The sequence below is a fragment of the Microtus pennsylvanicus genome, chromosome 14 (genome assembly GCF_037038515.1).
Source record: "Microtus pennsylvanicus isolate mMicPen1 chromosome 14, mMicPen1.hap1, whole genome shotgun sequence".
Lineage (NCBI taxonomy): Eukaryota > Metazoa > Chordata > Mammalia > Rodentia > Cricetidae > Microtus > Microtus pennsylvanicus.
The window spans coordinates 5,277,893-5,292,133 of record NC_134592.1 but is presented as its reverse complement, the minus strand read 5'-3'; the positions used below and the strand labels follow the sequence as shown (position 1 = coordinate 5,292,133).

General features: G+C 55.5%; 2 protein-coding genes across 4 annotated transcripts in view; both read left to right on the top strand.

The window, feature by feature from the left end:
* Positions 1-236: 236 nt before the first annotated feature.
* On the top strand, positions 237-2,147 carry LOC142834678 (cysteine-rich protein 1). The gene is made up of 5 exons (XM_075947502.1): positions 237-396; positions 1,539-1,633; positions 1,723-1,780; positions 1,880-1,926; positions 2,041-2,147. The coding sequence occupies exons 1-4, from the start codon at positions 357-359 to the stop codon at positions 1,918-1,920; spliced, it is 234 nt and encodes a 77-aa protein (XP_075803617.1). The 5' UTR covers positions 237-356; the 3' UTR covers positions 1,921-1,926; positions 2,041-2,147.
* Positions 2,148-4,726: 2,579 nt separating this feature from the next.
* The window catches only part of Tedc1 (tubulin epsilon and delta complex 1), a 520,546-nt gene continuing 511,031 nt past the window's right edge, over positions 4,727-14,241 (top strand). Inside the window, exons 1-8 of one of the 3 annotated variants that reach the window (XM_075948836.1) lie at positions 4,727-5,020; positions 5,122-5,200; positions 5,609-5,811; positions 6,032-6,187; positions 6,567-6,665; positions 8,003-8,089; positions 8,451-8,630; positions 9,984-11,641. In XM_075948836.1, coding sequence (XP_075804951.1) covers positions 4,886-5,020; positions 5,122-5,200; positions 5,609-5,811; positions 6,032-6,187; positions 6,567-6,665; positions 8,003-8,089; positions 8,451-8,630; positions 9,984-10,226 — 1,182 coding nt within the window. In that variant the 5' untranslated portion in view covers positions 4,727-4,885 and the 3' untranslated portion in view covers positions 10,227-11,641. Of the gene's footprint in view, positions 5,021-5,121; positions 5,201-5,608; positions 5,812-6,031; positions 6,188-6,566; positions 6,666-8,002; positions 8,090-8,450; positions 8,631-9,896; positions 12,823-14,241 lie in introns of those variants that run through there. The other 2 variants (XR_012907782.1, XM_075948835.1) reach the window with 2 other exon arrangements.

The following is a 14,241-nucleotide window of genomic DNA, read 5'->3' as shown; positions in this document are numbered from 1 at the left end:
GCTCAGCACTGCACACTTGCCCTGCCCCAGGCAGGGGGCGGGGCCTGGGCCCGCGGAAGCTGCCTGACTCCTCAGAGGGTCCCCAGAAGACTCGGCGCCCCTGCATGGCACTTGGCCAGTTTGTCCTGCCAGAGGCGAGCATGGACCAGATGACCATTCTTGGCCAGTTGATTAGGATCAGAGATCCCAGGGGTCCAAGTCCGGGACTCAGGGGGCGGGGCGGGGCAGGGGCGGGGCCTTAAAGGGCAGGGCCGTGGGGTCCCTGAAAAGCGCGGACCAGGCGGACGCCACCCAGTCCAGAGCTTACTACCTACTTCCTTCTAGTTGCAGCCACTTGTGTAGGACTCAGCTCCGCCATGCCGAAGTGTCCCAAGTGCGACAAGGAGGTGTATTTCGGTGAGCGTGCTTGGGTGTCCCAGCCTTTCTCTACATGCCCGCGGGCGCAGTGCAGGCGGTACGCGGAAGCGTAGCCTGGAGGCGGATAGTTCTGGGGTTGTGCAGGTGGGCGGCAGTGCCGCCTAGAGTTCTGGGAATCGCCTTGGATCGAACCCACGAACCTTGCCTGCGGCGTGAGGGTGGGACAACTTGGTATCAAACGGAACCGATATCTATGCCCACTTGTCTTATGCTTTTGGGTCGGTTTTCTAGCCTCCTTGCCTCTGGGTCTCCAGATCTCCATGACTCCCATGCTTTTGGGTCTCCCCTTCTCTGTGATCCTCGCCTCTGGATCCCTCTGGTCTGTCTCTCCCGCCTTCTCTCTGCGTGTCCTGGGCGGGGTCCCCGCGGGAAAGGAAGGAACGCGGGACAGGGGCGGCCCCTCCCAACCCTAAGTAGAAACAGACACGGAAAACCACGTCCGGGAGTGCAATCTCTGGGGTGCTGGTTTTCTTGCTCTTCGCGCGCCCCAGGGCTCCCACAAGAGGGTGTTTAAGTCAAGTCCCCTTGTCCCTGTTGTAGAGAAGGGCGCGCCCAGGTTCATTTATCCAGCCACCAGCGCAGAGGTCAGAGGACTTAACCCATTCGCGACCTAGCCTTAGACTCTCTAGACCTGCTCCCCAAATCCATCCCGCCGCTGTGTCCCTCAAGTCTGTAGGGCTCCGCTCCAGCCCTATAAGCCCTCAGGGGGTCACATCCCTGTGGTAGCGCTTGAAAATGTCCCACCAATGAACTGAGGTGGTGTGGCCCACACCTTTGATCCCAGCACTTGGGAGGCAGAGGCAGGAAGAGCTCTGTGAATTCAAGACTAGCCTGGTCTACAAAGCAAGTTCCAGGACAGCCAGGGCTGTTACACAGAGAAACCCTGTCTCAAAATACCAGAGAGAGAGAGAGAGAGAGAGAGAGAGAGAGAGAGAAAGAAAAAGAAAAATCCCTCCCGTAGGAGGACCCTTCTGGCTTGTGCTATAGGAGGTGCCCCTCTATGGAGCTCAGGGCAGTCTGAGGACCCAGGGTGGGGTACCTACCACACTGAGGGAATGAAGCGCGTATGTGTTGTGCAGCCGAAGGGACCCCAGGGTCTCAGTGGGTTTGTGCTCTTGCAGCTGAGCGAGTGACATCACTAGGCAAGGACTGGCATCGCCCCTGCCTGAAGTGTGAGAAATGTGGAAAGACATTGACCTCTGGGAGCCATGCCGAGGTAAGGGACTGCTAGGGGGCAGAGGGAGGAACGAAGGGGGGGCATAGGAGCTGGGGTGAAGGCATCCCCTCATGTTCTTCTCCTTACAGCATGAAGGCAAGCCCTACTGCAACCATCCCTGCTACTCAGCCATGTTTGGGCCCAAAGGTATGTTGCTGGGCCTCCTCCCTAACAGGCCTCTCACCCCAACTGACCCCCTTCCCCAACCTATTAATCTCGTTTTCTGTTTTTTTGCTTTGTTTTCAGGCTTTGGGAGAGGTGGAGCCGAGAGCCACACTTTCAAGTAGATCCAGGTACAGCCCCATCTCCAATCCCACCCAGTCCGCCTGTCTACAGGATGAGGTCAGCACTGGTGGAGTAACGAAATTTGGACATGCACTCATGTTCGTCTCTGTCTCTCCTTACAGGTTGTGGAAACCCTCCCTACCCGCCCAGGCACATGCCAGGCCTTAACCTTGGACAGCGGGGGCTCTCAGTAGCCTTTCATGCCCTTAATAAACCTGATCTTTTGGAAGACCCGTGTGTTTGTCTACCAGTGTGTGCTGGAGGGAAGCTGCGGGGAGCCTCAGCCCCAGGCCGAATACAGGACACTGATTTTTCCTGCTGTTGTAGACATTGCTGCCCATTACCCTCTGGGGGAGTGCCACTTCGGGGCAGGACTTCAGAATCCATAAAGTTCCTTAGTGGTTCTGGCCTGGGGTGAGGCCCTGGCCAACAGGGTCAGCAGGAACATGGAGCCTGGGAGTGGGTGGGGCTGGCCACAGTTCAGAGGGTGAATCAGTGGGAGCTGATATGGTTCCCTTTCTGAGATTCTTTCGTGGGAGTTGTGCGGACTTCTTGCCTATTCCATTTCCACTTCCTGTAACCCCACCCTGTCCCCAGAAGTGCACCCTTGTGGATGTTCTGCAGCTGCTCAACAGATACCACATCCACATCTGCGCTTCCCCCCTGCCCAGGAACTCTCCGGGTGACTCGGTGCTCTAACGGGATTTGAGGGCCGGCTCTGTGGCAGTAGGAAGGGTTTTCTGGAAACTTATGTAGAGCCTGGCAACTCTCAGCTTCCGCTTCCCCCATGCCACTGGCCTTTCAAGACTCTTTTGAACTTAACAAGGCCACAAAGAATGAGCCTGATAGGCTGTTGTGGCCGTGTGTGTGTGTGTGTGTGTGTGTGTGTGTGTTTTACTGGGTGATTCTGGAATCCCAACGGGTAGATGTCATAGTGCTTTAGGTTATAGCAGTATGAGCAGAATAGGTCAACCTGAGTTTTGTTTTTGTTTGAGACAGGGTTTCTCAGTAGCTATGGAGCCAGTCCTGGAACTCCCTCTGTAGACCAGGTTGGTCTTGAGATCCGACTGCCTGCCTCTGCCTCCAGAGTGCTTGGATTAAAGGCATGTGCCACCATGGCCCCGGCTAAACCTGAAATCTTAAGAGTTTCCAGCTGGGAGGGGTATGGGCGTTGGGACAGACCTCCAGGTCTTGGGTGTCCAACATCTGCAGAGGACCTGGAAAAGGCATGGGTGAAGGACAGAAGCTCCGTTTCCCCTGTTTTCTCCCACCTTCGAGGACCCTGCCTTCCTCATAATCCCAGCCCCCTGCACCCAGTTCCATGTCTCCCAACGCGGGCAGACTTGGAGCGAATTCCCAGCAACCTGAGGCCTGTAGGAACGAGCAGGTCAGGTGGGGCAAGAGCATAGTATTGCAAAGAGGCCTCGAGAGACAAAGGGCTCCTTAGGGGTGCATCAGGAGTTCCTTGGCACAGTAGCCAAGATCTTTGAGCTTAAGGTTTCAGGGCGCTGTGAAGTGTGACGGTATGCACAAGCCTGTGCAGAAGCAGGGTCCTAGACCCAGGGCGGTAGGAGCAAGTAGGGTCTAGCTGGGCTTGGCTATCTGGCACCAGCAGCCCTAGCTGCTTGGCAAGGGCCCAGGAAGAAGGACACCTGAAGCAGAATGGCCCAAGGCACCAGATGAGCAGAGGAAAGTCTGCAGCAAGAAGTCATATGCGGGGGCGGGGAGGGGTAAAATGCGGAGCAGGAGCACACGGAAGGTTAAGATCGAGGTGGGCCGACAGTCCCGCACTTCCGGAGGGAGTGGCCATTCTGTAGCTGCGGTTAAGGTGGCAGGTGCCTAGGGTCCGTTGCCCTTCCCTCTCACCTCAGTTTCCTCTTACACATCGCACCCTCTCCCTCTTTCCCGGCTTTATTGAGTTGGAGAGCGCACACAGTACTGTGCACAGTCCCAGCTATTTCTGGTGACAACGAGCACACAAAGCTTAGCTTGTGCCCGCTCAAGCGTACAGGCCCCGCCCCCACAATTCGCCCGGTCTTCCGTCGCCTGCAGATCCCCGGATCCCCGTAGGCAGCATCTGGCCTTTGTCCGGCCCTCCTCTGCACGCACTGGAACATTTGAAGTGGTCTTTCGTCCCCGGCTTCCCACAGAGAGTGTTCTGGTAAAGGCTGTGGCCACGTACCAGCCTCATGCCCATTGCTGAGCATAATTGCTGCCCGCTTGTGGTGCGGCGTCTTAACCCGCTCATCAGGTTGGAGTCTGGGTTCATTCTGCCGTTGTCATGTAGCTGCTGTGTACGTCTACATGTTTCCTCGCAGGGTTCTCAGGGCTTACCAGGATTGACACTGTAGTGCGCGAAACTAAGTTCAACTCTAAAGGAGATGGCCGCACCCTTTTCTAAAGTGGAGAATTTTCCTCAAAAACTAGTCTTCTAGTGGCTGGAGGAAGGATGAAAATGGGGACAAGGAGGTCTGGGATTGTACAGGAGAGGGAGGACGGCTTTCTCAAAAGACTCCTGGCGACGTGGCCCCTGGAACTCCCCACCCGGTTCCCCGGGCTCGGCTTCTCCTCGCGGGTCCCTGGCGCCCCCTGGCGGCGAGCTCCTGGACGGCTCCGCAGAGACACTCCCTCCGTGTTTGGGTGGAGCCGTACTCCTTTCCACGCGCCTCCAGGGGACACTCGGGCGCATGCGCGCCGTCCGGCCGCGCGCTACCTGCGCGGGAGCCGCCTGGAGGTTGGGAACCAGAGGTGCTGATTGGTGTGTTCCAAAGTCCGCGGAGCTGGCAAACCCGCGGCCCCGCCCAGACCCCGGAAGTGCCTGCCTACGCGACAGACTGGTAGGCATTCAAACGCCGGTCACCGCTCATTGGGCCTGGGCGCAGAGGGCGGGTCCCAGCCCGAGCTCTGATTGGTCGCTGGGTCCGACTTGCCCGGGCGGGCGATCCGAGGCTGCCTGGTGCTGGCTGCATGGGGCGGCGGAGGCACCGGGTGGAAGGGGCGGCCAGGGCCCTTCCTGAAGCTATCGCTGCGTTGAGTCGGTCCCTGCCCGCTGGGCCCAGCCCTGAAATCTTCCGCCGCGCGAAGTTTGACCGTCCAGAGGCGGTGAGGCTATCAGGGTAGGCGGCCGGGGTCGGGGAAGGCGTTGTCCTGGGCCGACGTTGGTGAGACTTGACACCCGCTGTCTACAAACTCCTTCGCTGCAGGCTCCAGTGCTCTGGCAGCTTCTCTTACGCGTGCTCTCACCGCTTGCTGCTAAAGATACCTTGACCGACCTTGCTCCAGGTAAGCCCTGCCCTCTCAGAAAGCCACGCCCCAGGGCCCTTATTTCCACTCCCCCAACTCGGTCGACCTCGCTCAGCTCAGCTCGGTAAGTCCCGCACCTTTAAAGCTCCTCTTTTGTCTACCCTTCTGTATTCAACTTCAACGCCCCCTTTCTGCAGACACCTGTCCCTTCCCCTCTCTCTGCCAGCACTGCCCCGCCCACTTCCTTAAGCCTCTCTTTCTACTACCTTTTCCCTCGCTCACCTGACTAGCAGTGGCTCTGAGACTGACTAGACCCTGAACCAGTCATTCACAGAAATCCTTCCCCCTGGGCCTCCTTTGTCCAATCAGCTGGCTCCCAGTTTCCCAGAAGGACCCAGGTGACACCTCCAGGTTGGCACCCCCTAAGCTGGTGATTTCCTACTCCAGAGGCTCAAGCCCGTGTGGTGAAGTCAGCACTGGACTCCCAGGGCTACCCCAGGTCTGCACTGGTACAGTTTCCTGAGGGCAGTTCTCAGAGAAGCCGGGAACTGCTGCTGGCCCTGTCTTGGCTTCTGGCACGAGGACCCTTCCTTGAGCAGCTGCTTGCCCAGACCCGTGTGCAGTTGGGTGATCAGCTGCCCCAGCGTGAGGTGAGTATGTAGTGAGGGTGTTTGAGCTGAACTTTGGCCAGAAACCCTGGATTTCTCTGTGGTCCCAAGTCATATGGTACCCTTGGTGCGGTCCTCATCTGGCTTCCCAGCTGAGACTAGAGCGGACTGATTCTATGCTCGTAGCGCACCTCCTCTTCCTGGTCCTTCCTTTAGCACGAGATGGGGTGTATAGCAGGGCTGACTCTTGTTCCCTCTCTAGTGTGAGGCCCTGGCCATCCCTGGTCCTCTTGCACCCCGTGTGGAAACAGAGAGTCCGGTGGATCTCCGACTAGTGGAATGGCTGATGGGAAAGCTGCGGTTTAGGTGGCGACGCCTGATCTCCAGTCAGCAGGAACAGTGTACCCTGCTCAGCAAGGTAGTCCAACCCTATGGCTCCTCACACTGGGCCCATTTGCCCTGTGCCCCAGGCTACCTTTCCCTGTGGTCCAGCTCTGTCATCACTGTTGGCTCACTGGACTGCTGGACTTCCCCCAGCTCTGGCCTATAGGTTAGGTCTCCCCTTTATAAGTAGAGCAGGACCCTGCCTTACCTCTGTCCTGGTGAGCAAGGTGTGGAAGCCCTCAGTGAAATTGTCTAGTGCCCCTCCTCTGCAGCCCACACCCCCAGCATTACGGAGCTGCCTTTAGCCCAGCTCTGTCCTTCTGGCTATGAGTGGTCTCGAAGGTGTCTGTATCCAGCTAAGGGAGGTCTTGTTGGGGAGTGGCTCCCCAGCCTGGGTACATTGCTTGTTGCAGATCCACCTGTACACCCGTGGATGTCACAGCCAGCGGAACCTTGACCATCTTTCTGTTGCTGAAACAGAGATGCTCAGAGACCCAGAGAGCAGTCAGCAGGTGAGAGTTGGTAGGGTGCTGGAGTGGCTGCTGCCCTTGATAGGGTGTGGTCTACTGGGGAATACCTGGGTTGGTGTTAGGCTTTGACGTCTGTGTCTCTGGGTATTTGCCAAAGTCACTGTCATTTGCTATGGTGGGTGATCCGTGTGTCCCTTAGGATTCTCCCTGTCCCGTTGATTGCACACCTGTCCAGGAAGGAAGACTAGGTGTTGTGTGTGCCTGTTATTTGGCCAGGCAAGGTCCAGGTTGGAGGGATGTGGTGTCCAGGAGGGGACGGCTGGCTTGGAGGAACACTGATCTCGGTCTGAAATGGGCGGCTAGCTCTGCCTGACTGATGTATCTGGAGGTGTTTAAAGGCCGAGTGAGTGGGGAGAGCTGCTCTTCAGAGCCTAGACTCTCAGGGTCTCTGGGGAAGTCTTCTGGGGTAGATCTGTGCATAAGTGCTGATTTGTAGGCCTCAGTCCTGTCTTGTTGCCCAGGGGCCATTTGATTCTTCCCAACCATGGCTGCCCTCGGCAGGGGGCCCCTCCTGAAGGTCTTGATGGACCTAAATCTTAGCACAGACCTGGAGGATAGCAGGCCATGAATGAGACCCAGTGATAACGTGGCCTCAGGCAGACAGTGCCTTCTGTCTGAGGCTGGGAAGAGTGTCAGTGCTGGCCCCATCCCCAGCTTCTCCCAGGATATCCAGTTCTCTCCACTTGCCCTCCCTCCCCCACCTTCCTGCCTGTCTTTCTAGGGCCCTGTCCATCATTACTGGCTTCTTCCTTTTGGTCAGCTTATCTCTGAGGTTCACGGGAGAGGTCCAGCATTGGTCACCACTTAGGGGCTGGACTGTAGACCTCCTGAGTGGTTGGCTGCCTGTTGGCATTGGGCATGTATTGCAGCCGAGCTGGAACTTGGGCTGGGTGACCTCTTCTTCCAGGTCCAGCTCCCTTCTTTGCCTCTTCTCGAGCCCAAGATTGAACTGTCTCTGAGGCGCAGCTGTTAGTGCAGGACTAGCAGGCTTTGCTCTGCTGAGGGTGGGCCGTGGTTATCTTCTGACCTGACCCTGCCCTTCCCTCTTATGCATGCCTCAACTCTGTCCCATGCCCCTGCCCTATGCACAAATCCCCATCACCTATCAACTCTTCCTTTCCTTGGGGGTTTGTTCCCAAAGATACATGGCCCAGCAGGCTCCCCGGTCTTAGGTCTTCCCATCTATGCGGCCTTTGGGACGGCCTCTAGTCGGTGGAATGTTGGGCAGAGCACTCTGGTCAAAGGCCCCTGGACTAGAGCTTGGCTCGGGAGATGGTCAGGGAGCAGTCTGGCCCAGCAGTCTGTGTCTTCCTCTCTAGCTTCTGCAGGCGCTGGAGAGTGAGAACGTACGCCTGGGGGCAGCTCTGGAGTGGCGGCAGTGTGAGCTGGTCTTCTGGCAGTGGATGGTGAGGACGTCTTCCCTGCTGTCTCAACCCTTCCTGGCGCTGGCCAGGAGTCCCAGGCTCATTGATAGTAGAGTTTGGAAGATCATCCCTCCTTGAAGATGGAGACGAGGGCTCTAAAGGATGCTTCTGCTCAGGATATCTGCTGTACTCAGTGGGAGCCTCATATTGCTGGTCCTTGCCTCTGGTTCTCCCAGAGGTCTGGTTTTTGTGTTTCCCTGAATGCCAGAGAAGTAGCCAGGGAGTCAGAAGCTGCCCTGTCTGCAGTGCGATCTGGGAATGCTCTGCCCCATCAACCTCTGCGTCCTCTGTCCCCACTTGAAACCTGTGTTTGTCCCTGACCATCTCACTGGGGTCTCTGCAGGATACAGTTCTGGATGCCTGCTTGTCGGAGACTCCTGCTGTGACCTCACAGCCCACAGTTCTGCCCATGATTTCTGAACGTGGGCTTGGTGAGCTGGAGTTGGTAAAACAAGAGTTGCAGGCCCTGCATGAGGAGCTACGGGAAGTGGCTGAGCCCCGGAGGGCGGCATGGGAAGCCCAGGTGAGCTCCTAGGCAGCTACTTTGCCCACTCTTCCCAACCTACGCTCCGGCTCTGCCTCCTTTTTTCTGTCTGGACTGGCTCTTTTAGTGGGAGGTCTTGGTTAACCATTCGACAAAGTCTCTGGATCAATTACCCTACTTATTTGGATTAAATTTGATGGTGATATACTTGGACAGCAAATTCCAAAAGCAGGGGTTGCAGGGAAGAAACCCCACTATCCTTCACTGTCACCTTGAGATTTTCTCCGGGAACTCCCACAGAGAGGTAGGCAGCCTGTGCAGAACTGCCTGCCCTGGTGCTCCCATTCCATGCGCATTGCCGGTTGGTCGGCCACTCTGCTCCTCCCCAGCAGTTCCTGGTAGCATATGCCGCTCACTGCTGCATCCATCAGTTCTCCTTTTAATGTCAGCTGCAGGCAGGCTCCCCTTAGCTCTTCCATAGTCTCCTTGAAGATCGGGAGCAACCACTGTTTTTCCTCCAACTCTCCGTCCTAGTGAGGCTGGCATGCCGCAGACCGTGAGCCTGTGGTTGGGCCAGAGGTCTCTTCCTCACAGCAGCTAATACCCCAGGAGTGGTAGTAGATTTTATCCTGAATTTTATATATATATAGAACTGTGAGGGCAGAGCCCATTCAGCAGAGCACCCAGGACTCAAGGTGACTCTCTGGGGTCTTTGGAGTGGGGGTTAGTGGCCTCATCAGTGTGACCTTCACTTAGACCTGCTGCCCACAGGGTCTTTGGCTAGGGATTGCCTTGAGGGATTAGAGGTAGTACCCTATGCCCCCTGGGTCAGTCCCACTCAGGTATTCCTCTCCTAGATAGCAGTAGGAAGGAGAGGGTGAAACAGGGTGGTGGGGGATGCTGCCCCAAATCCTGGAGTAGCGGGTGTCCCCAGGAATCTTCCTTGTGTTCTGAAGACCCTTGAGGGACATGGTAGGCTAGAAACTACCCAGCGGTCCTACAATCAGCTGTCCTGAGTGAGGAGCCCTGGAGGTTAAGGATCTTGATTCTCTGAGTTTTGGGTCCCTGTGTCCCAGCTGCTGCTGGCATGGGCTTCAGGTGCTTTGTGAGGGTAAAAGATTTTTGGACAAGCCAGGCCTTTTGTACGGGTCATGGGTGGCCTGGCTTTGTATGGTGGGATGATGCATGGACTAATGCCTTGCCTTGCAGCTCTGGAGCTGCAGGGTTTTTGGGTGCACCTGGACCTGTTCTCCTGAGAACAGAGCTGCCCTTGGCTCAGGAGCCTGTGTGTCTTCTCTCATGCAGGTTGGAGGCCTAGGTCAGGGGCCAGAGTGGAGCACCACAAGGAGGGCCTTGCAGGAGGCTGTCAAACAGGAGTTGATTGCCCTGCAGGTATCCTGGGAGCCATCCAGTGACCCTACCCAGCCCCAGAGACCCCATCGGCTGGTGAGAAGTAAGGATCAGTCACCAGGACCTCAAGGCCTACAGGCAGCTGAGATGATCAGGACCCTGAGCACCCAGGAGGCCGGTCTGAAAAAGGTGCTGCACCAGCTACAGAGCCAGTGTCAGCAGGAGCTGGCCAGGCTGGCTGGTGCTCTGCCTGGCTTGATTTGGATTATGGTTCCTGGACACTGAAGGCCCCAAGGTGTGCCCACCTGTGTAGAGGTCTTTGTAGAGTCTCAGAGGAGCAGACTGGGGCTGGCATTGGAGCAGAGGTCCAGGCCCTGTTGCCTACAGTTTTGGAGTCACCATGGGCTGGTCCTCCAGAGCAGTTTGGAGGGGACCTATATATACATGGTAGAGCTGTCTCTGGGGACACCAGGTTGTTGCCCTCTGCCATTGCCCTTTAATTTCCCCCTCTTTTGATACTGGGCTCTGCATGGGGCATGGTGGGCCCCAGGCTGGAATCACGTGCTGCACAGTGCAGGAAGCACCGGGTCTCCCCCGAGTGGAGCAGCTCTGGTTTCTCCGACTCTAGCTGTACACCTCCTGCAGCAGAGCCTCCTCCTGTGCTGGGCCGTGGATGTGCCTGCTGTGTGTGGGGAGCTGGATGGGAGCCCTGGGGCTCTGCCGGGGAGAGAAGAGGAGGGAAGCTGCAGTACAGACAGAAGGCCTTTGTTCTGAAGGCTGCTGGGCACTGGGCAAGCTCAGGTCTCACAAAGCAGCCTGTGTCCAGGACGTGCCCACAGCCTGGTGGGATGGCTCTCTCCTAGCCCAGGCTTCTAGCCGGTGGGCCCAAGCTGGTCCCGTGGTTTCTAACCCTGCCTTCCTTCCTATCCCTAGCTCCAAATACTGACCAGACACTGGGCAGGTGGTAGGTCCCACTAGGCAACCTCTAGTCTCCTGCTAACTCAGGCCTGAGGCCACTATCCAACTCTGGGCACCCTGGACCCTCTGCTAGAACATTCTCTCATGGGGTTCTCCTGCTTGCCTAGTGTCGTATGGTTAGGGTGACAGTTCTGATACAGGTGCTCTCTGGCCCTGAGGCAGGGCACCATGCTGTTTGTTCCAGTGACTGTTCCTAGCATGTTTCTAGAGGACCAGTGTCTAACAGGTCCTTCCTAACTTTCATGACGTAGCTCCTAGAGTCTCTGGAACCTCCTGCCTGTTGCTGAGCCTCTGCTGTCCCTCCTGGCCTGCAGCCCCTGTCCGTGCTAACACTTGCTTACCTCTTCTTGCTGCTTCCACCTGTGGGTTCCAGCTCTGGTCCAGGACACATGGGAAGTTGGCTCCTTGTGACGGTGATATGAGCTATAAACAAGTCCAGTTATGCTCCCTGCCTCTGAAAACTGCCCTGCTGTAGGACTTCCAGTGGCCCTTTGGAGCTTGACCTTAAAAAATCTAAATGCAGCTGGACAATGGTGGTGCACACCTTTAATCCCAGCACTCAGGAGGCAAAGACAGGCGGATCTCAGTGAGTTTGAGGCCAGCGTGGTCTACAGAGTGAGTTCCAGGGCAGCCAGGACTAACTACACAGAGAAGCCCTGTCTCGAAAAAAAAGAAAACTAATAAAAACCCAAAATGCAGATCCAGTGCTACTAGCTGTCACTTCTCCATTTGCTCTGCGGAGTTAATCAGTTCCAGTAGAATCCCACATCGTGTCTGCTTTGTCTTCCCTGGGTCTCGGGTCTGTGGGCCGTGTGAAAGAAAGCATGTTGGCCAAGTGGTGGTGTTGCACACCTTTAATCCCAGAACTCAGAGGCGGAGGCAGGTGGATCTCTGTGAGCTCAAGGCCAGCCTGGTCTACTACAAGAGCTGGTTCCAGGGCAGCTAGGACTTCCACTGAGAAACCCTGCCTCGCAAAACAAAAGAGCATGTCGAAAGCTCAACCATGGGCCCCATCCTTGGTCAGGTTGTCAGGACTTGTCACTTGGCAAGGACCTCAGTATCAGCTTTTCCACACATAAGGACTCAAAATATGCACATTTGTGGTCTCACTGTTCTTTGTCCTGCGCTCCCACACAGCCAAGTAAGAATAAAACCAAATACAACTGTCTTGGTGGGCCCTGAGGTCCTAGGGTGAGCTCGCACCATTGATGACACATGGCACTCCAGGGTCCACCTGCAGCCTGACAGATGAGGCCTTATGGGCCCCCTGACTTTGGGAAGGGCGATCTTATTGTCTCTAACACCTCAACCTGATCAAGGTCAGGAGAATCTAATGCCTGGCACAAGGACTAAAGCTCTGGCCAGCCGGTGGACAGTGAGGCCCTGTTCTGAGACCAGTGAGGACATGCTGTCTGTTTCTTGGGTTCCCACCCAAGGGAACCTAATATGCAAAAACAAGCACTCCCTGCTTGAGGCCATGGGGAATACCAGGGGTGGTTTCCTGACACCAAATTCTGCTGACTGTGAGGGGAACTTTGGTGGTTTCAGCTCTTATCAAAGCTAAGAACTGTTCGTTAAAGACCACACAATAGGATGCAGATCAGTGGTGAAACACTTTATCTTGTGTGAAACAGGACTCCATCTCCATCTTGGTTGGGGCGGTTGGTGGGAGAGGCAGTTTGGTCTGGGAGTGTCAACTACATTTGTAAATGTTTGGTATAGAGATGAGCAACAGGATATCAAGACAGCTGGAGACTGAAGAGATGACTCAGTGGTTCAGAGCACTGGCTGCTCTTCCAAAGGACCCAGGTTCAATTCCCAGCATACACATGGCAGCTCACAGCTGTATCTTCAGGTCCAGGGGATCCAACATTCTCACACAGACATGTGGACTAAACCTCAATGTACATAGAAAATAAATCTTAAAAAAAAAAAAAAGCGGACGGCGCTGGCGGATGCTGGGGACCGGCGTGCAACACTGAGAGCAGATTGCCCCACTACAATTAAATCAAAGAGCCAGAACCTGGAAACAACCTAGATGCCCTTCAATGGAAGAATGGATGAAGAAAGTATGGAATGGCCGGGCGGTGGTGGCGCACGCCTTTAATCCCAGCACTTGGGAGGCAGAGGCAGGCGGATCTCTGAGTTCGAGACCAGCCTGGTCTACAAGAGCTAGTTCCAGGACAGGCTCCAAAACCACAGAGAAACCCTGTCTCGAAAAACCAAAAAAAAAAAAAAAAGTATGGAATGTATACATATTAGAGTACTACTCAGCAGTAAAAAACAAGGACTTCTTGAATTTTGCATACAAATGGATGGAAATAGAAAACACTATCCTGAGTGAGGTAAGCCAGACCCAAAAAGAGGAACAATGGGATGTACTCACTCATACTTGGTTTCTAGATATAAACAAAGGACATTGAGCCTATAATTAGTGATCCTAGAGAAGCTAAATAAGGAGAACCCAAAGAAAAACATATAGGCATCCTCCTGAATATTAGCCTTCATCAGGCGTTGAAAGGAGACAGAGACCCAATTTGGAGCACTGGACAGAAATCTCAAGGTCCAAATCAGGAGCAGAAGGAGGGAGAGCACGAGCAAGGAACTCAGGACCTCAAGGGGTGCACCCACACACTGAGACAATGGGGATGTTCTATTGGGAACACACCAAGGCCAGCTGGCCTGGGTCTGAAAAAACCTGGGATAAAACCGGACTTGCTGAACATAGCGGACAATGAGGACTACTGAGAACTCAAGAACAATGGCAGTGGGTTTTTGATCCTACTGCACGTACTGGCTTTGTGGGAGCCTAGGCAGTTTGGATGCTCACCTTACTAGACCTGGATGGAGGTGGGTGGTCCTTGGACTTCCCACTGGGCAGGGAACCCTGATAGGCTCTATGGGCTGACAAGGGAGGGGAACTTGATTGGGAGAGGGGGAGGGAAATGGGAGGAGGTGGCAGGGAAGAGACAGAAATCTTTAATAAATAAACGGGGGGAAAAAAGGCAGCTGAAAGTAAGACAGGAATTGAGGAAGCCATCATGGCAACCAGTTGAATGGGGAGGAGGCTTTTGCTAAGGGCCGGCCGGAAGTGGGTGCTGGGACGCTGCTCTCATTGGATCAGAGGGACCATTTCTGGGCCTCTCCCAGAGAATCAGTGCTACATGCACAGAAGACCTGGCAGTAGCCAGCTGTTTAACTATAGGAAACAGAAACCCCCTCGATGCTGTGAGAGCCAAGAATGATGCAAGCCTGAGTAGTAAATCGGCCTTGAAGCTAGATGAGCTGCGGAGCACGCCATTAGTCCCAGTGTTGGGGAGGC

Coding starts and splice junctions, on each gene's coding strand:
- LOC142834678 (XM_075947502.1), top strand. CDS start 357: ATGCCGAAGTGTCCCAAGTGCGACAAGGAGGTGTATTTCG. Junction 397..1,538: donor CGACAAGGAGGTGTATTTCG/GTGAGCGTGCTT, acceptor GTGCTCTTGCAG/CTGAGCGAGTGACATCACTA. Junction 1,781..1,879: donor AGCCATGTTTGGGCCCAAAG/GTATGTTGCTGG, acceptor CTTTGTTTTCAG/GCTTTGGGAGAGGTGGAGCC.